This window comes from Beauveria bassiana (genome assembly GCF_000280675.1).
Source record: "Beauveria bassiana ARSEF 2860 unplaced genomic scaffold BBA_S00017, whole genome shotgun sequence".
Lineage (NCBI taxonomy): Eukaryota > Fungi > Ascomycota > Sordariomycetes > Hypocreales > Cordycipitaceae > Beauveria > Beauveria bassiana.
Genome location: NW_007930852.1, coordinates 174,333 through 195,214, shown reverse-complemented (window position 1 = coordinate 195,214; position 20,882 = coordinate 174,333). Strand labels below are relative to the sequence as shown.

General features: G+C 51.3%; 5 protein-coding genes across 5 annotated transcripts; 4 read left to right on the top strand and 1 right to left on the bottom strand.

The window, feature by feature from the left end:
• Window positions 1-705: 705 nt before the first annotated feature.
• BBA_06074 (extensin-like protein) lies at window positions 706-2,881 on the top strand (the record flags this gene model as incomplete). The annotated part of the gene is made up of 2 exons (XM_008601171.1): window positions 706-1,349; window positions 1,429-2,881. 2 exons carry the CDS (start codon window positions 706-708, stop codon window positions 2,879-2,881), a joined length of 2,097 nt encoding a protein of 698 aa, XP_008599393.1.
• Window positions 2,882-4,679: 1,798 nt separating this feature from the next.
• BBA_06073 (uncharacterized protein) lies at window positions 4,680-5,108 on the top strand (the record flags this gene model as incomplete). The annotated part of the gene is made up of 1 exon (XM_008601170.1): window positions 4,680-5,108. One exon carries the CDS (start codon window positions 4,680-4,682, stop codon window positions 5,106-5,108), a length of 429 nt encoding a protein of 142 aa, XP_008599392.1.
• Window positions 5,109-7,826: 2,718 nt separating this feature from the next.
• On the top strand, window positions 7,827-12,007 carry BBA_06072 (ZZ type zinc finger domain-containing protein; the record flags this gene model as incomplete). Its single annotated transcript, XM_008601169.1, has 4 exons — window positions 7,827-7,946; window positions 8,056-8,926; window positions 8,979-10,491; window positions 10,996-12,007. 4 exons carry the CDS (start codon window positions 7,827-7,829, stop codon window positions 12,005-12,007), a joined length of 3,516 nt encoding a protein of 1,171 aa, XP_008599391.1.
• Window positions 12,008-12,505: 498 nt separating this feature from the next.
• On the bottom strand, window positions 12,506-14,276 carry BBA_06071 (ATP synthase F0; the record flags this gene model as incomplete). The annotated part of the gene is made up of 4 exons (XM_008601168.1): window positions 12,506-12,768; window positions 12,820-13,024; window positions 13,085-13,728; window positions 13,793-14,276. The coding sequence occupies 4 exons, from the start codon at window positions 14,274-14,276 to the stop codon at window positions 12,506-12,508; spliced, it is 1,596 nt and encodes a 531-aa protein (XP_008599390.1).
• A 709-nt stretch (window positions 14,277-14,985) lies between these two features.
• Window positions 14,986-19,959, top strand: BBA_06070 (ABC multidrug transporter; the record flags this gene model as incomplete). Its single annotated transcript, XM_008601167.1, has 10 exons — window positions 14,986-15,177; window positions 15,228-15,964; window positions 16,023-16,564; window positions 16,616-17,518; window positions 17,612-17,974; window positions 18,036-18,162; window positions 18,449-19,132; window positions 19,180-19,257; window positions 19,363-19,692; window positions 19,746-19,959. The coding sequence occupies 10 exons, from the start codon at window positions 14,986-14,988 to the stop codon at window positions 19,957-19,959; spliced, it is 4,170 nt and encodes a 1,389-aa protein (XP_008599389.1).
• Between the last annotated feature and the right edge of the window lie 923 nt (window positions 19,960-20,882).

Genomic DNA, 20,882 nt, shown 5'->3' with positions numbered 1-20,882 from the left:
AAGAGTGATTTTCTCTGGACCAGCCTAGCCTCAATGTACCTTCAGCGCCTGACTCCATGGGCATTGTATGTGATTTGGTTGTGTTTTGTTCTGGATTACCTTGGACCCACTCACCACTGTAGGCACAAGTACAAGGGAGGTGGCAGGCCCGTAGGCATGATGCTCCGGCGTCGTCTCTGCCCATCCACCACCTAAAGATGGTGCTTTTTTTCTGGTCCCGAATCATCTCCAACATTTCTTGTCCTCCTCTGTTCCACACCCACCATCCTCGCCTTTTGTTTTTTTTTTTTAACATTGCCTTTGCTTTTCTTCCCTCCCTCTTCTTTTCATCAACGACGCTCCCTCTTCCGTAAAGAGCCGCCCCCAAAGTGGCAGCTCCTTCTCTCTCCCATTCAAATACCCACCCTCGTCCTCTGTGACGTTGACAACGACCGTGATTAGTCGTTCGCAAAGCTTCTTCCACTCGTCAGCCCTTGCCTTTCCGCCGCATCTTCCGACTTTCGATCACGCTGGTTTCATCATCTTCTTCTTCATCAGCGCCATTCGTTTCTTTTCTTTTTCCCTTTTCTGATTTCACTCTTTTATCGATTACCCTTTGCGCGTATCCACCAAACCGCATGACCATTCTGCGATCCTTCATCTCGACTGCAGCTCTGACGCACTGCTCGTCTGCTCCCTCCTCGCTGCTGTAGGCTCTTTGCAGCCATGACTCCTGCTCCTCGCCGCAGAAATTTGCTTGGTCATCGCCGTCGCGTCGAGGACGAGGGCGACGATGACGGCCGTCCAGACGGTCTGGACCTTGATGACGACTCCTTGACCGATGGCACCATGGCCACCGACGACCATGATGCCGCCGTCGACAGCGACACCAGCAACATCGAAGACGCCTCGCCCACATCTGGTCCTGTCCAGCATGTCTCCAATGGCTCTACTAAATCACAACCAAAGCGCCACTCCAAACCCGCTCCCCCTCCAGCCCCTGTCGCCACGCGGCCTGCCGCTATCGCGAAACCACCCGCCGACGACCAGACACCGCCGCAGCAGATTCAGGCACAGTCCAACCAGGTTGTGCCATCGCCGTCGAAATCTCCATCCGCGCCTGTCATTGTCAGTTCCGCCTCGGCCATGAGACCGCCTGCCACTGACCCAAATGCTCGACGCCGCAACGAAAATGATGACTACAAGCGTCGGCGAGACCAAGACCCTGCCTTTGTTCCCAACAGAGGCGCATTCTTCATGCACAGACAGCCTCCAGGTCCCCCAGACGCCACTTTTCGCCCCTTCGGCCGTGGTACTAGAGGACGAGGCGGTCGCGCTGGTTTTGCTGCGAATAATTATGGCCGTATACAGTACGCTTCAAACCCTTCCTAACCTTGGCATTTTGCCCTCAAGTCTTGTCATCGCCTCGTGCTAACCATTGCTTCACAGTCCCATGTATCAGTCGGCGGACCCAACGGCCAACATGCCATGGACACATGACATGCATGAAGCCATTTCTGTTCCCCAATACCCCCGACGATCACGCCAAGTATCTATGGAAGGGGGACCAGCACACGGCAATGGATTCATTCCGACCTGCAGAGATAGCGACAAGCCCATCAATCGAACGCTCTCGACGGAAAAGCACATAGGAAACGTTCAAGTCCGCGTTTATCTCCCCAACATGCAGGAGCCCTCAATCTACTCCGGCATTCAGATGAAGCAGTACACAAAGCTTCCAGATCACCGACCACCGCTACGGAGAGATAAACCCGTGCGTATCTCCCTTCCCGAGAGGGAGCCGAGTTACATTTACCCGGCATCGGACCGATCATTCACCTTTATTCCACGGGCTCTTCGACCGAACCAGCAGCATCGCGTCCGCGGCAAACCTCGATCAGGCTTTGGCTCTGTGAGCAACTTCTCCCGTCGTACCAGCGCTTTGGGCGGCAGCTACTATGGCAGCATGTACTCTGCTAGTGGTAACATCAGCCGTAGGTCGTCTATTATCCACGAAAGGGATTTCATGTTTTCGCCTACTGGGTCCGCCGTCTCTCGGGCACCCTATTCATTGGACAGGCCGATAGTTCGTCTTCCGCCTTGTGCACGAATGGACATGACGCCAGACATCGGTACCCAGTTTGGGCCACCTATGCACATGCCTATGCCTTTACCCGTGCAGGAAATGCCGCCGCCAGGCAGGATGGATGGCAGTTTCATGGACGGCGCAGGGCCCGCACTGCCTATGTATCAGCCTCGGCCCCAGAAGAACATCTCTGTGGCGCATATTGAATCGCCCGGCATGCCCCAAGGTGGCCAGACTTTCCAACAGGCCTTCCATCAGCAAGTTCCGGTCCAGGTCGGCGGTGGCTACCAGCAAGACAGCCACTCAAGGAGGCCGTCGCACTCGCAGCGCGTATCCGGTACACCGCTGTCGCATATTCCAGAGCGCCCCGCGCATGCTGCACCATCTAACACCAACGCCTTTCCTCAGCAAGGTTACTACCATGGTCAACCCCAGCCCAACCAGCCCAACCCGCAAGGCTACTATTACCCGGGCAACTATGCGGCAGGCAGCGCGAATGAGCAAGCAAACGGCTACCCCTCGAATGCCCCGAGCCCCATGGCCGGCAACTACGCGATGCAAGGTCAGATGGAACCGCAAGCCAGCCAGACGGGAGGCGCCACCGCATCGGGCAATCTCGTTGCGCAAGAGGCCAACGGCATGGTCTACTACTTTGATCCTTCTACGATGCAACCACCAACAACCACCTATGCTCCTTACCCATCCATGCAGACCTATCCTACGAGCTCCATGGGCATGCACGGGATGATGACGCCTAGCCCCGATACCTTTTACTACTCTCAGACAGCCCCCGGCATGATGTACTATCCACAGTAGGATGATGGACCAGCGGCCGGGGAAGTGTTGCTCCCTTTCCCTCCTCCTTACTCGATTGTTTTCTTTTGATATGTATTTTGAAGTCTACGAACTGTGGCATTACGGCGTCGACTGATGTACTGTCGTTTCATTTTCCTGTCCTGGGCGGAGTTTGGGTCCAATCAAAACAACCGACTGGATGTTTACTTGGCAATGGGGGCAAAATTAGCATGCTTGAGCCTATTTTGATGTTTTTGTGCCGTCATTATCGATGCTGGACTCTTGACCATTTCCTTGTTTTCCTTTTTCCCTTTCTCTTGACATTAGCAAGCTCAATGCCTATTTGTTGTAGCCCACGGGCACTTTTTGTTTTGTGGCTGCGGGCCAGCTCCGCTTAATCACCATCTTGGATTCCCACTGCTGTTTACGGCTCTCTCCTCTGTCTTTGTTTGTTCTATCTTGTTCTGCCAGCCGATTGGGCTGAAATACAATGTCCGTCGGTAGGGCATTGTTTTTATGTTTTGGGAGGGAAAAGATGAAGAGCCAATGGTGGTGATCAATTGCCAACTGTTCTCTGTTGCAGACAGGCTGGGCCTTTTACTTTTTGTCTGAATTTTGAACATGGTCCGGTATCGATGCGGGACCGAGGCCGGACGACACTTTCTATCTTATATCCTCCTTGTCGCATGACGTCTCTTTCCTTTGCTCTGACTGGTTCACGGTCTTTCGTTCATGGTAGCGGTGTTGGTGGTGTTTTTTTTTTTCGGAGACGGGGTATTTCTTACTTGCTTAGGAGCCAAAAGATTTTTTTTTCCTCGAAATCTTTATAACTTTCCCTGACTGATGGTCAAAGGCACTTTGATGAAGTGCGTCATGTCGATATTGCTTTTCCTGCGTCGAGCCCATCTCGCCAGAGAAGGTCACAATAACAAAAGCCGCAACATTTTCCCAAAGTGTCTCCCTCACGACAAGTCCCTTCCCCGAGCCCACCAGCCCCTCTTAGCCGTATTTATCATATTAAAAATATTATGATTTAGCACGAACTACTTCCCCGCCTTCCCGTAGTTGTCCCTGGGCACTTTGGGCACCAGCTACTCCAACTCGCTTCCTATTCCCTGCGCGATGACGGAAGCGTGGAGACAACAAGGCCGAGCCCGCTTCACGAGCTGATGGTGGCCCTAAATGCTGCGGGGTCCCGGGAAAGAAAAAGGCGACTGGAGTTTATTATTATCTTTACTACCTAGGTAATGTACATACTTCAACCTTTCCCCGCACCGAGACGAGTTTCCCTTATCGAACAACGCTTACGGGCCTACGGCGGTTGAAAGGGAAAGAGGGGGTGGGGGGATGCGACGTGATTGCCTTTATGCAAAATAATGTTACGAATAATGCTGTTGAGAATAAAGGTGTGTACTGATGAAGTGAGCTCCTTGCCCATACATACACACACAGTCACACACAACACTCTCTCCGCTCTCGCTGGTTGGAATAATTTAATATATATTTATTAAACCCCTTATCCCCGCATGTTCTCTCTGCCCATCTCGTGATTCACATTTACCTTTGCTGGCGCACCGCACAGACACACAATCACACCACCACCACCACGCCCCATATACACACCTTTGTGGTATTCTACGACGCCATTACCCTCGCTACAAATGTGGTGATATTTTACCACATGTTTATTTTTGCCTCTCCAACCTATATTCTCTCCTTGTGCTCTTCGCCTTCTTCTCCTTTCTCTATTGGTTTATTTTTATTCTTTTGAGAAAAACAATTTTTTGGAAAAAACAAAAAAGCAGAGAGAGAGACAGAAATGGCGGACCTACCCTCGCAGCACCCCTCGCTCTCGCTGCACCTCGCCGACGACACCCTCACTCCGCTCATCACGTCCTCGCGGTCCCGCGCGCACCTCGCGTCGCTCACTTCCCTTGCCGCGTCCGCCCTCGTCGGCCAGGCGGCCGCGCAGCGCGTCGGCATGGGCGCCGTCGAGCGAATCGTCGTCGAGTACCCGCCAGCGTCAGCCGCCGCCGCCGTCGTTGTGCAGTCGTACCTGCAAGTGCCAGAGGCTGCTGGCGGCGCCGCCGCCGTGGCAGGGTCAGAGGAGGAGCAGGTGCCAAGGCTGGTGGGCGTGGTTGTGGCAAAGAATTCGCAGGACGCGAAGGAGGCCAAGAGGGCGGCGGCGAGGCTGGAGAAGGTCGGGAGGGAGCTGCAGAGTCGGTGGAGTGGCACGAGCAGTTCTTGAATGACGTCTTTGTTTGTATATACGGTGTGGGCATTGCATAGCATTGTTTTTTTTTTGTTTCCATGGCGGGGGAGTTGCGGCTATTGTCGACTCTTTGGCGCTGGTGTTTGACTGTCGTTATTTGGAATGCATTTTGAGCTACACGATGGGTAGATGTCAGATCTCAAGCATTATCAGGCGACACTCCATCAAAACCTTGTGAATGGCCATGATTGAATCATTGCATCTCCGAGACTACCAGATCGGCTGGTAATATGGCACTTTGTCGGAACTGTCGAGGACTGGCGCGGTATCAAAACTCAAGTTGACGATTGTGAAATTATCTATTCCTCATATCTTCACCCGCCAATTACCTATAGTAATAGATTGATTGCTGCCACGGACTTGAGTCTGCATACTACTTATCTTCTAGACCGTCACTTTGATCATCTAGACGTATTTAGCCTTTGACTAGCATTGCCACCGCCACGCTACTCGGTCAATGTTGCTTTGTTTGATTTCCGTAACTCTATTATTCAGGAACAACATTGATGAAGAATCGGCTTCTCATTTGTCAACGTATTAGTCAGTTACAGCTAAATTCCTCATAGGCGGCTGTCGCCTGAAGGCCCCAAGATTTGCTCCGTAAGGCTGGGCCGTGCGATACTCGAGATGAAAACGTGGTGCGCTGTTTCAAGCGAACAAGGAGACGGATGAATCTGGGGTAGTCGACTGACGCTCGTTACGACAGAAAATGAAGTGCGATATACGGAGGGGAGGTAAGTGGTGTGGTGATTATTGGGACCATTTTTGCTCTTCATTTAATCATTCGTTGCCCAGCCGCCTTGGCAAACAGCCTTTTCAACGACCGTTGATATATCGGAGCTAGCCATGAGCGGAAAATAACAACCCATAGGCTCCGTATTTGAAGTTCAAACAAGACCAAGTGACTCAGGTATCATCTAGGCCCGCAATGCCGGCATCTACACTGCGCAGGGAGGGAGTGGTGCCAGGGTAGATGGCAAGTCCTACTGTGGCGCGGATCTAGATATAGGCAAGGTAAGAAGATGACTCCTAGAAAGATGAGGGGCGAGGTAGAGATACTTGATAATTCGCATGGCTTATCGAGACACCATATACAAGATGCTATCGGTCATAGTTAGCTTCTGATGACCTATCGGGCTCATATATACATGTATCACAAGAGTGCTGCTCGTGCAGCTTGCGGAGGGGCGCCATGATTCTCTTTTGTGTTGCAAGCTGTGAGCAGCGAGAAGAAATACTTCGCTGTCACGTAGGCACGAAATCACAGAAGCGAGCAGTAAAGAATGGTAATTTTGGATCATGACGTGTTCAATCTGGAAGATTCGCTGTCGAGATCTTGGCGTCGACCTCGCCCATCGTCTCGTTGTCAAGAACATATGGATGCGGACTTGGCATTGTTTCGCCTTTGCCATCTTAATCAGGCAGTTATACCTACGTAAAACTGTCATCTAGGTGCGGTAGCGTTGAAGGTGATAAATAGTCTTTGCTCGGGTTGCCGCAACACAATGTCCGGGTACAGTGCCAGTTGCTACACCCGTACGGTACAGAGCGACTGGTTACTAGCCCGACGCTTCAGAGCGCCACGCTGGATACCGACATATCCACCCCCGCACGATTCGCTCTGATTGCTTGCGAGTCTCGATAGCTGCCTGCGACTGACTAGGGACAACGGGAAGAAGTGTGATCGGGTTTGTCATCAAGCGCGACGCACATATACGTATGTTTCGTCTCGCAATTTCGCGAGATGAGTATCCCCACGGCTGCCTGCCAGAGCTGAAGAGAAAAAAGCAAAGAGTCAAGTGCATTCCGTAGATTCCGGGAACGACGTACGTGTCCCGGAGACGAGAGTCATGGGCTGTTGTGGAATAAATAACTGGTGCTTCAGGTGGCACGCATCACTGTCTCTGCCTGCTGCAATTGGCCTGATTCGGCCTGGTTTGCGGGCCGGTTGGGGCGAAGACCAGGGTTCAGATTGGTGGCGGACGAAACAGCGTCTTGCAACCAGCCAGCCTTTGCCTCTGGTCTCTGGGCCTCCAGGCTTTTGGGACGGGACCTTTTGCAAGTTTGATGGAATTCGACGATTGCACTGTGTACCTAGGTACTTACGAATACGGTCACTGGCTGCCGGCCACAGGCTGCCACTTACTGACGCCCACTGGCCACTCACCGAACGCCCACTGACCACCTGTAAACCTACTGTAACACCCAGAATTCAGCCCAAAAACGGCACCAAAAGCGCCCTTCACTTTATCACCACCACCCACCAAGACCTGGCCCGCCCACAGTAAGTCATTCATTCTCCTCTTTTCCGCCTCCGCCTTTCCCCAAGTCGTAATTATCTCTCCCCTCTCCATCATCCTCTCTCGCCATCACCGCTTGTTTCTTCATCCATCCGTTTCATCTTCACCAGCATCAAGTAACCGCCTGGAGCTGCTGCATAGACTCTTCCACGCGCTTGACAACCCTCACCCATCTTTTCCCATCCTACGGTAATCTGTGGCGTGCGAGTTTCACTACGTCAGTCGCTGACGCACGCCACGTACCTATATTTCCTGCATTCGTCTTAGTTGTAAGTCGGCCCGCTTCACCGCAGCCTCTGCTACTACAACCATCTCACCTCGCCCGCCTGCACCGCCATTTCTGATATCCCGTATCAACGTACTAACACGCTCATCAAATAGTCAATCAGCAAACATGTCGGCTGCTCCTACTGCTCCCGATGCCATGGTCACCGTCAAGGTGACCTATGACGGTACCACACGCCGTGCCAAGATGCCTCTCCGTGAGATGGTCCCCAGAGTTCTCGAGGAGCATGTACGTTTTCTCCTATCAACCTCCCTCTCTGCCTAGGCCTTTCAACTCTTTGATCTATTATCAAACATCATTTTCTGCCCAGCAGATGGCCTCGTACTAACTCGCTTAGATTCGAACTTTCCTACACATTCCCGCCGACCGCAAGTCTATGATCGAGAGATACTCCGACTCGGCTGCTTCCTTTGTTCTCCTCGAGTCGTCAAATATGCCAGTCTACAAGCAACTCTACCGTGCTGCCAAAGCCAAGTCGAAGCTCAAGCTCCGCGTCACGTTAATCCAAGACCCTCCCAAGCCTGCTCCCAAACCCGTTTCCATCGAGCACATCACGGAGCCAGCCATTACCACCCAGACAGAGCCTCAGCAGTCTCCTTCGCAATCTCGAATCAGTTTGCCTCTGCGCAGCTCTGGTCCAAGCATGACCAAGAATTACGACCCTATGCTACTTGCCAAGGCTGCCAGCATGGTCGCTGAGCGTGAGGAACTCCGCAAAGATTTTGAGAGCCGTCTCAGCTGCCTCATGAGTCGCCAGTCTCTCAATCCCACACCTCAGGATACCTCAGTTGCGCCTGAGGAAATCTCAGTTGCGCCTCAGGATCAGTCCACAACCGCCGTCTATGCAGTTTGCTGCAATATATGCAACAAAAGCATTCCCGATGCACACTACCATTGCTCCACCTGCGACGATGGCGACTTCGACCTCTGCCAGTCTTGCATTGACCAGGGTCTTACTTGCAAGAGCGATAATCACTGGCTGATCAAGCGCTCCATTGTTAATGGCAGCATCGTCAAGAGCAGCACCGAGAAGATCTCCCCCAAGCCAAAGCTCAAGGCCACCAAGGAGGAGCCCAAGATTGCGCCCATGTCATACCTCAGTGGCCCTCTTCCCATTCCATCGGGGGAGCTCACACAGCCGGCCATCATGACTCCCTACAACTGGGCGCCTTTCGGACTTGTGCGCACCTGTAACACTTGTCTCCATGGTATGATTATCCTTATCCATACTACCTGCATTGTAAAGCTAATGAGTTGCAGAACTTCCCGAGGCTCAGTTCCTTCACTGCCAGAAATGCGATGATTTTGACCTCTGTCAGTCCTGCTTCTCGGCCAACTCTCATGGCCATCACCCCATGCATGCCTTCGCTCCTGCCGTTCCGGGCACTCTGATGCCTGACCACATCAGCATCAAGATGGCTCCCGGCCGGAACCGCATGCACATGGCCATCTGCGACGGCTGCGATAAGAACATCTCTGGTGTTCGCCACAAATGCCTTGACTGCCCCGACTGGGACTACTGCACTGAGTGCGTTGAGAGCGCCAGCTTTATTCACCCCAACCACCGCTTCGCCCCTCTGTATGAGCCTCTTGATCCGGCCTACTCAGTCTCTACCGTCGAGTCTATGCACATGGGTATTTGCTGTGATGGCCCCCTCTGCAAGTCCTCCGGAGGTTGGCCCGCCTACATCAAGGGCACGCGCTACAAGTGCGCCATCTGCCCTGACCTCGACTTCTGTGCCAACTGCGAGGCTAGCCCCTCCAATGACCACAATAAGACGCACCCTCTCATCAAATTCAAGACTCCCGTTCGCCACGTAAGCGTCACAACTACAGGGGAGCACCAGGATGGACGTCAGCTTCATACTATGGGCGATCGATTCGAAGCTCTCTCTCGGGCATCCTCAAGCACCAATTCTGTCAACGCCGTGCAGACCGTTGTCGATGTGAAGCCCGAGGAGCCTGAGGAGCCTGTCATTAAGTCCGAGACGAAGGAGGAAGAACCTCTGGTTCAGCTCAACGATGTTCCTCAGACCAAGGAGAAACTGCAGGAGACTCTCCAGGAGGAAGAGCTCAAGGCTCGGTTCGTTCGTGAGAGCGTGTCTGATGGTACCATCTATGGCTTAAACCACGTCTTCGAACAGACCTGGACGCTTCGCAACGATGGAAACGTCCCTTGGCCTGCTGGCTGCGTCGTCAAGTTCTCTGGTGGTGACTACATGGGCCACGTTGACTCGACCCATCCCGCCGGCATCTCTGACCTCGTTTCAGCCTCCCAGTCCACTATATGCTACTCGCAGCTTGCTCCCGGGCAAGAATATCAGTTCACTGTACTCCTCCGCACCCCTACTCGCCCTGGCAACTTCATCTCATACTGGCGTATTTGCACCAAGGATGGTTTCCGATTTGGCGACCGCTTGTGGTGTGAGGTGCAGGCTCGCTCTGTCAAGGCCGCTCCTCCTACTCCTCTCCTCACAGAGGAAGAGCAGGAGCAGGAGCAGGAGAAGACTGATGAGTCTCAAGCCAGCAGCACCATGATCTTTCCCAAGCTTGAGAAGGAGTCTCCCAATACTAGTGTGCATGAGGATATCAACTACACCCCGGCTTCTCCTATTGCCTCGTCACCTCCCAGCACTGTTGCGGACCCGACTCCGGCTTCCCATCTTGAGTGGGATGGCTCTGATGACGGTTTCATGACAGACGAGGAATACGACATCCTTGACGCGTCGGATGAGGAGTATCTTGAGCAGCAGCACAAAAAGACGATGAAAGAGTAGGTCGTTGCAGCACGAAGACGGAACTGTAATGGTGTGAGGGAAATCCGACATTTTTTGTAATTTTGTCTCGTGGACGGTATTCAGCGCCACTGTACTCTTCTTGGCTTGGTGAATTTCTTTTGTTTGTTTCTTCCCATGTTTGTGTACTTGAAGATGCTGATGCATGCGGCCCGCCTGAGTTGAGCTGATGAGCTGCGGGATGCCATTCTTTTGCTGTTTATCTTAGGACTAGGAAAGAGATTGACCACGTGATGTGGAGTTTCTCTTGTACGAGTGATGTGATGTGTCAATGAGCAAGGAGCAGCGTAGTGTAAGCCTCGATGTGACTGCTTTAGCAAAGTTCCGTTTTGTATTACCAAACTATCTCTCTTACGAATAAGCGGGCCCAGCATATAAACTGCGGAGTAACAAAGCACTCACCCAATTCACTGGACTCCTTCCACTTAAACTTGTAATGTTTAGAAGTTAGGTATACATTTACCGACACTATTTCTTGCTAGGAATCTCCTGAGCTATTGCCCTAAGATGGCAACCGACGAAGAACTCGTCTCGCGGCGTCACAACTTCAGCAGAACACGATTTCGCCCTTCTGTTGATAAAAAGTCTCACGAGGGCAGCGCGAGACATTGGTATTCGATCTGGTCCTTTGCAAAAAACATAACACAACGGTACATGAACTACAATGGACCGATGGGCGTTTACGAGATTGATATTCATGATCTCTGGTACGACGTCATCAAAATCGCCCAGATCACACCAGCGGATGAGGCCAACGCGGACAGGATTGTGGCGCAGATAATTCGAATTCGAGAATTGGGCATTTTAGAACGCGATATCACCACCACGATCGCCACTAGTGACCAAGAAGATGCCGTGATCAAGAAGGAAATAGCGGTCACAAGTAGTGGCGCTCGGATTTGGACCGACTTACCGTTTCTAGTCGCTGATTTGCGAGTGACGTGGACTGATTCTATAAACATTATGACAGCCAAAGAGCTTGAGAATCTGGCGGGTTTTACGGCGCGTTTGGCAGAATATAACGTTTGCGGCGCACAAACTGCGTCATGTGCTCTAATACTCTTTCGAGCAGCACTGGAGTCACCCCGGCGCATTCTACAAAGCGATGAGCCCACGCGTGAAGGTTTTGCAGCAGAGAAAACGCTTCAAGAGCTGATGCCAGCAGTTTTCATTTGGCTATACTGGGGGAGTCACTGCATCTGGAAGCTATGCTCACGAGAACTGCTTCTGGTCGATGCCGAGCTGAGCGCCATGGATGAGAACTGGGCGGAGGTCGGGGAACTGGCAACCCGAGGAGGTGTAAGCCAACCCGGATTCAATCGAGCGAGGATGAATTTCTGGAAGAAGCGTTTTCGGGAAATTGCAGATGCTGCACGGGAAACGAATACTGTGTTCGCAGACAAGTGCACCTGGTGTGCCTCTTTGTTAGGCCAATGGGATGAGATAATGGGCGAAGGCTGCGCCGAGCCCTCGCTGACCAATAATGTTAACTAAGACAACTTTCCATTTGCAATCTATCTGTGCCCATAGTCGTATCAATAATGACCCAGTGCCTCCTCCGCGCCGGGGCGGAACCGATGAGAAGAGATAAGACTGGTCGTACTGCGCTGCACTATGCAGCGAGGCACAGTGATGCAGCAATTCTAAATGGGCTGCTAGCACTGGAAGTGAACATTGACGTAAAAGATGCACAAGGCCGTACGCCGCTCTTCAGTGCCGTTGAGCGTGGCAGTATAGAATCAGCGCATCGGCTTTTGCAACATGGGGCGAATGTATACGTCAAAGATGATTTAGGAATTACTGTGCTATGTCTAGCGGTGGAATGCGGCTTTATGGGGATAGTTAAAGTACTACTGGAGTTTGGCGCAGATGTGAATGGGTGATGGTAATAATTGAGCTGTAGCCTGGGTGCCTATGAAGATTTCGTGCAGCCTTTTGTCACTGCGTTACATTTGCATGGCAGAATGTGCCCCAAGTATGATGGAGCGCCGTTTAGCTACCTCTGAGACCAAGTATCAGGAGCGCAAGGACGGAAAAGCCACTGCCAATCATAACTGGCATAGTCACCCAGACGCCGCCAAAATGCAACCCCAACTTGAACAAGTGAGCAATGATTGGCGCTATGGCGAGGTTACCGATCGTCTCGACAGTGTTGACGCAGCTGAAAAGGACGACGGAGTTTTCGCCAACTGCTAATACAAGCAAGTTCCTCAGGATCAGGTTGTACATGGAACCAAGTGTCCAGATAACGACGCCTAGATCAGGTTAGAAACTGACGCTCATATTAATACGAAACATAGACTAACCAAAGATCATAATGGTACTTGTAAATGCAGATATGACTAAAATCGATCCAATAAGAAAAAGGAGCCCGCATAAACGTGCTAATATCATATCTCGTCTTTCAGTTGCCATTGAGAACTTTATAGACATAATATAGGATGCAGCTGGAAATAGAACCATAGAAGATATAATGGAAAAAGCAACTTCTAAGGCGGTGAGGTATGAAAGCTAGAAGGGGATCAAGCATTAGTATGCGATTGGAAAGTGTAGCAGAATATAAACACTGACGTTTGCCCATGTCCATCCAAACCTTTTTCGCATAATCTGTGAGCTGAGTCCGTTAGATTGCCAAGCTAGTGTCATGACCAGCAAGCAAATGGCAAGCTTGAAAACGCGTAAATCACACTGTTTGAGCAAATATGAAAATCCAGCCATCGTCTCCTGATAGCTCTTAAGAATTCGGGCCTTGAGTCCGCCCTTGCTGAAGTATTGGTCGTCGTCGTCAGCTAGTGGGCCGGCAGTGCTTCCGCTTGCGATGGCATCGGCGGAAGACCTTGGCCTCTGCGTTGGCTCAAGCAAGAAAAAGGCCGAGAAAAAAGCTAGAACGGCGGACCCAAGGCTGAGCCATAGCAGCAGCCAAGGGCCATAAAGCTGGATCATTTTAGAGCTGGCCATGGTGGCGATTAGGCGGGGACCATAGGCAAGCGTTACCAGGACGGAGATGACCGAGGGACTGTTGAAACGATCAGCTAAAGCGATCATGGCTGAGTAGAAAACATTGTCAGAGTATTGGGCGCACCGAGAAGCGTCGGTAGTAAGGCCTGTGACGTTGGAAAACAGCAGAGCATTACAAACCTGCAGGCCTCCTCCAACAAAGGAGAGAAGAGGAGCAGCCCAGAGAGAATAGACGGAAAAGGTCTGCGGCCAGTAGCCTGTACCGTGTCAATAAAGGAAGGCTACCAGTCCTACCAGTCAAGTAAGTATAGTTGGACATACAAATAAATCGATCGCCTGCCGCGGCAAGAGCTACTCCGAAAGCGTTTATGATGATGAAGGGTTTTTGGCCGTAGCGATCCGCAAGTAGAGCGTATGGTATCGCGGTAAGCAGCCCTGGCAGGAGCTGCACGGTGCCGTGCCATGCGAATAGGACGGCCAGCGCCGACTGCACGTCATTGTCGGCGCCGCAAAATTCTGCATCGGCGCGACCGTGCATGTCGCGGCAGAGATTCTCCTCGACTACCTGATGGAACGCATTCCCCGGCAGTGACTGGGATAACTCGAGCGCGACAAAGTAGACGACGTAGACGAGAATCGTCACGACGGACACGGGGCGCGTAAATGGCGACGGCCGGCTGCTCTTCTGTTGCAGTGGCGGCGGGGTGTCATGGCCGAGCAGGGGCGCCGTCTCACCAGCCTCGGGAAGCTGCTCATCGGCGAGGGTTGCCGCGCCCGCGCTGTTAGAGGTAGAAGAGATTGTCATTGTCTGAGAACTGACTGCTGCTATCAATCAAGAAGCCTGTGAGGGTGAAGTGGCAGCGGCCTTGTTGCAGTCGTAATGTGCGACGAGAAACGGCTTGGGGTAGCCAGCATGCGCCCGCCCTATTGATCATGACCATCAATCAGCCACATGGATTCTGGCCATTTCAAGCATTACAATAATAATATATGTAGGTACTCTTGGCCCAACCAGCGCACAATGCAGCTACCCATCCAATGCATCCCTCTTAGGTATGTATGTAAGGTACCTACCTACCTACCTACATACATGGGTACAACCCGCCAACAGCGTAGGTACGCACCAACAAGCCAGGCCATGAAGTGCTCTCTCTACAGCGCTGGGGATGCCTTAATTTCTTTTTTCTTTTCCTTTTGCGACTGACACAAACAGTGCGCCAGCCACATGTCCACTTGTCCAGCAGCATGATCCTTTCAAAAGTTCCTGCAGGCATGATAACGCCCCCCACCTGTGATAGCAGAGCAAACGGCTGTTGCGGCATGGAGAGCTTGCAGCCTGAAGTCACTTCCAATTGCCTGTTCGTCCTCTTTACTGGCAACGTGAAATTCGATCATCGATACTCAAAAATTGTCAATTTGTCTGATAACTTGGAAAGTGCGTCTCAGTTCGCCTTGAGCGCTGTAGCTTCCCAGCAACCGCGTCAGGTATCAGCCGATGCAACACAGTTGGCGACATGGCAATTCTGATGTTTGAGCCATCCGAAAATGGGCGACTGAATTTTTCCATCGAATACGAGAATGCACTCTTTGCAATTGTCCCAGCCAGCTGTGCTCTATTTGCTATGCTTCTACATGGCATCAGCAAGAGGCTCTGGCGGCGAGCCGCTCGTCGCAATCCGAAGGCCAAGATAGTTACCACCGACAAGGTATACGGTCCCATCCTTCTTTTATCAAATCATAGCTAACGCTATCAAAGATGGCCTTTGTGATTCTCCTCATCTTACACTCCGTTTCCTTGGGCTTGTATTTTTCCCTATCCAATGCGTCAACCCGGTACATGGGCTCCTCCAGTGCCGCAGCGTACACTGTCCGGTTCATCGCAGCCCTGCTCATGTGCCTCGCCGTTTTTCTTTTCGGACCGCACCTGAAAGTCACTACCGACCTATACCTCTTAGGAACATGCATCACTGATGGTTTTCGCATTCACACGCCGTGGGCCGCTGTCAACCAACTGGGTGAGCCCAAGGGCATTTCGCTTGCGGCTTTGCAAACAGCCATCATAGTCGTCACTGCTGCTACTCTGGTCATCTCAGAACTCAAGGCCAACTCGAGTCTTCGCACTGCCCGAAAGAAAGCTGGGCCGGCCCACGTTGACGAGCCAAACAGTGGCACCCTGGGTGTACTGTTCTTCGGTTGGCTCTGGCCGCTTCTTGCACATGGGAGCAAGAATCAGCTTGTCGCCAGCGACATGGCGTCTTCCATAATACGCTCTAAAGCTATATACGAACCGGTTGACGACTTGGGAAAGTGTGTTGGTGATGAAGAATTTCTCTCCAAATTTGCCATGGACTTTCTTTTCGGGGTCATTCTTCAGATTTTGAGTGCTGGCGCAACCCTGGCACAGCCTTTCATAATCCAAGCAATCGTATCCTATTTGCAGGGTGAAAAGAAAAGTGCTGCCGGTACTTGGCTTGTCATAGCCATGGTGTTCGAGTAAGTCAAAGTGTCCATCTTCTATGGCAACACAGCACCAGCTAACCCACGTTGGTAGCCAGCTTGCAATGAGCATCCTGGAAGCTCATGGACGTCTGGCATTCGGCCAAATGTCTATCCGCATGAGGTCCGTCATTGTGCACAAAGTGGCACTACGATCGCTTGCTCGCGCCCCTCCAGCCGGCGGTTGGAGCGCAGCCAAGGGCAAAGTTCTTGTCCATGTGACACAAGACTCGGCCGCAGTGTCCGCGGCTATTAACATCATCGGAATGATGATTCCCAACTTTATCATTGTAGCTATTGGATCATGGATGCTATTTAGAAAGATACAGCTTGCCTTCTTGGGGCCATTGCTCGCGGCCGCAGTCTGCACCTTGATTCCCATCTTGTTGGGCAAGCCGCTGTCCCGAAGCGAGCGAAACTTGTTGGAAACCGCCGAACGTAGGATAGCAACAGTCAAGCATCTTATTTCTGAACTCAGAAATATTCGATTCGGGTATATGCAACATACTATAGAGCGCCAGGCTGCCAACGAAAGACGACTGGAAATCATGGCCGCAACAACATTTCGTCGTATCCTCTCCATCGTCATCGTTGTCGGTATGTTCTGATACCCGCCTGGGCTCTGAATCTCTTTACTAACCTAGTAAGCTATTTTTCTTTCGAGTGTTGCGATTCTGGCGGCCTTTGGCGGCTATTCCCTCCTGCCACACCGCCGTCTTGATCACGGTGTACTCTTTACATCGCTCTCAACGATGCAGATTATGCTCACGCCTCTACTATCCATCATCCAAATGCTACCAAGTCTCATCGCGTCTGTGGTGAGTTGGAAGCGGTTGCTTGCCTTTTTTGAGCAAGAGAATGAAGACGAGCAAGCCCAGGCCACGACTATCACGCCTCAGAAAACGGAGGGCTCGTCAAATTTACCAGCTTTGGGGGGAGAAGTTGACGTGAGAATGAACATAATTCCACCAGCCGTCAACTATTTGCCTTTGCAAATGAAGAACGTGACGTCACTATGGGCTGCTGATTCAACAGCTGTCCGAAATGCCAGCTTGTCTGTGGCGGCAGGACGGTTGGCAATCGTGGCTGGTATTGCTGGATCTGGCAAGTCGAACCTTTTGATGACGATTCTTGGAGAAACTCAGCTCGCATCGGGGACTCTCCATGTTGCAACAAAAGTATCGTTTTGTCATCAAAGCCTCTGGTTCCTTCCCGAAGCTTCCATCAGAGAGAATATCATCTTCGGGAAAGCATACGACGAAGCTTTATATCAGACCGTCATTACCTGTTGCTGTCTTGACCGTGACTTCAGCGCCCTGGAAGACAGTGACGAGACGAAGCTGAGTGTCATCGGGGCTCCTCTCAGTGGAGGACAGCGCCGACGTGTGTCACTCGCGCGTGCTTTGTATGAAGGCGGCGATTTGTTCGCTTTTGACGATATTTTCAACGGTCTGGATGCCACGACAAGGAATACCGTTGCCGCCAATGTCTTTGGTGCTCATGGCTTTCTTGCCAAGAGGCGCGCCGCTGGCGTCCTCTGCTGCACTACCCGTAAGCCTTTCGCATTTCTGTCATGGAGTGCCTGTTGCTCTTTTTTTCAATTGCCTCATGTATATTCTTTGTCTTACTGACAATACCTTTTAGCTCCTTCAATCATGTCATCCTTTGCAAACACTGAATTCTATGTCATGGAAAGTGGCCGGCTGCGCGCGATCGTGAAAAGCTCATTTGCAGACCAGACATTGGAGCATGAAGGTACCGAGGGCTCTCTAACAGCCCGAGCGAACAATCCACATGATGACTCGGGATTGAATGGCCCGGCAGCCCGTCAGGAGAGTGCCATGAGGGAGACTGACCTCGCTGTGGACGCAGGCGCCACAACCGAAGCAACCAAGAAAAAGAGCCTGGAGGCACATCGCATGTACTTCAAATCTCTGGGCTCTCCCTTGGTCATTGCAACAGTTTTTATCTTTCTATTCATATGGGTTGCAGTTGAGAGAGCCAGCGGTGCGTGCTTATCATGAATTGGTGGGAAACTTGACATGGTGTAAAACTAACAACTCGACAGCATTCTGGTTGTCGCAATGGGCGAGCTATGCTACCAGACCAGGCATCGACCTTAACACGGGCTACTACGTAGGTATCTACGCGGCGTTTTCTATCGCAGGAGTTCTATCAGCATTCATCTCGGTTTGGTATGTACTCATTTGCATGGCCTTTTTCACCATTGAACTGACTGTCAACGAAAAGGATCTTTTTCAACCGAGCCATTCCAAGCAGTAGCATCAGTCTACACAAGGACATGCTTGCAGTACTTTCAAAGTGTGTATCATTGCCCTACAAACATTTGTTCTGCTGTCTTCTGACAGTGATGAACCAGGACTCCAGTGTGTCACGTTGAGCAGCATAGATTGGAGACTGTGAATCAGTTGGTTCAACCCTTATTGCCCCCATCTCTCCTGTTTTACTTACGCAATACAGTTTTATAAATGATATTGAAGCTGTCGACCTCCACCTGCCGCAATCTTTGCACAACCTAATCAGTGTGATTGCGTCAGCGCTTGGCTCCCTCGTTGTCATCGGTATCGGTTCCCCATTCACCCTCATCGGCCTATCCATTCTCCTCCCCCTCCTCTTTTTCCTTCAAAAGTTTTATCTGTCCACCTCGTTCCAGCTTCGTTCGCTTCGGGTTGCTGCACAAGCGCCAATGCTCGAGATGGTGAGCGCTTTGTTGGAGGGCCGAACGACTATCCTCGCACTAAGACAAGAGCAATATACTGCGCGTGTCATGTCGGACCGTATTCAAAGGGGTCTAAAAATTGGATACTTATTTAGTGCCGTGCAAATATGGGCCACGCTCATGCTCGGTCTCCTCAACGGATGCTTGGCGATTGCTCTCGCGACTCTGTTGATCGGCCTCGGGGGGTCGAAGAGCGTTGCGTGGGGCGGTCTGGCGTTGGTGAATATCATACGACTTGGGCAAGATAACATGCTTCTTATGGATTGGTGGACATCTTTCGAGTCGGAAATGGCGTCCATGGATCGAATCTATGGGTACATTCACCTCACGCCACAGGAACGCCGCCAAGCACTTGACATACGTCCTCCAAGCGACTGGCCAAAGCGCGGCAGCATTCGGCTGGATAATCTCTCTCTTGCACATGGGTACGAGTTCTTTGTCGAAACTCGGTTCCAACTAACGTAAAATATAGACAACGTCAAGTTGTGAAGCACTTGAGCGTCAATATTCCGCCAAAAAGCAAGGTCGCGATTCTAGGAAGAACGGGCAGGTAAGTGACGCGGCTTTCTTTGATTCTTTGAGTCAATCTTGACTAATTGAGCAGCGGAAAAACCTCACTACTTCAGACTTTCTTTGGACTCATACGTAGCTCTAGTGGATGTGTGCAAGTCGACGGTTTAGACCTTGCTGCCATTGAGGGCGAATCTGTGCAGTCGCGTTTCGTGGGACACCCGCAGAACTTCATTCCTAACGCCGGCGGAACCGTCAGACAAAATCTGGACTTGGTCGGTACTCTACCGGTGTCTCGCATCCAAGAAGTGCTGACACGGCTGGCCCCGCCGCACATGGCTGCGGAGATCATGGCCAAATTGGATTCGCAATGGAACGAGTGCAACTTTTCGCAAGGTTGGCAGCAGACGATTGGCATCTGCCGTACATTGCTTCGTCAATCCAACATCTACGTGTTGGATGAGCCTACAAGCGGGTACGTCTTTGTTGTCTTGTGCGCAAGTGCAAGTCTGCTAATCGTGTCGATAGCATGGATGAAGATGGTCACACCACTGCCATGGAAACGATTTTCAGCGTCTTGTCTGACAGTACTATCATAGCTACCATGCATACTTTGACTGGTATTGAGAAGTTTGACCAGATTATTGTTCTCGAGGATGGGCGTCTAGTTGAACAGGGGTCACCAGCAGAGCTTCTTGCTTTAGAGGGCAGCATGTTAAAACAGCTTGTCAGCGCAGATTGAAGGACTTTCATTTTGTTTGCTTTTCAAGTTTGTGGCTCTCACTTCTTCTGGCTATTAGAGAAAAAGTATTGTATGTATGTAATTTCTTATAAAAGGGAATGTGTGGCTATTGATACGTTGCAAAGTAATAGGCCTAGAAGATAGCTACATGGATAGATCCACCTTGCAAGTATACTGCTACAGGCCTCTTTTCTCCAGAGAAGCCTACTCTGACTATGGTTCTTGCCCGGGTTTCTCCTTCCCAATACCTGAAAAACTCTCCAGATGTAATACTCACAGAATGAACGGCCCCAGCAACAGTGCCGTAGACCAACGTCGACCCGGAGACTGCCAAGTCCACTGGGAGGTTCTCAAGGGCTGCGGAGATCACACTACCAACTGGTGGCAATGTATTGAGATTCCACGATTGAACGGATCCATTCTTTGTCCCTGTAAAAAGGGTATCTCGGACCAGATAGACAGGAGCTACCCGAACTTGGTTGGGTCCATATCCCTCCAAAACAGCTTCACAGAGCCTAGTGAATGGATTAGCCAAGATGACGTCGTCCAGGCTTAATCAAGGCAAACACAAACCCGGTCGTCAAGTTCCAAACTCGTATATAGCCGTCCTCAGCACTCGTCACAGCACGATTTCCATCTTTTTTTATAAAATGAATACCAGACGTGTGACCCTGTAGAACATGAGTACATTCTCCTGTCTCCGCATTCCATACGCGAGCGTTGTTATCGAGACTACCAGATATAATAAGGCTGCCATCGGCGATAAGGCAGCGAATCTCTGCAGTATGGCCTGTGAGGGTCTTTCTTTGCTCGAGAGAATCATTCTTTAATGCCCAGATGCGAAGGGACTTATCTTTAGACCCAGATATAACGGCCTGATCATCTAGAAACTCTAGACATCGCACACTAGCGTTATGGGCTTT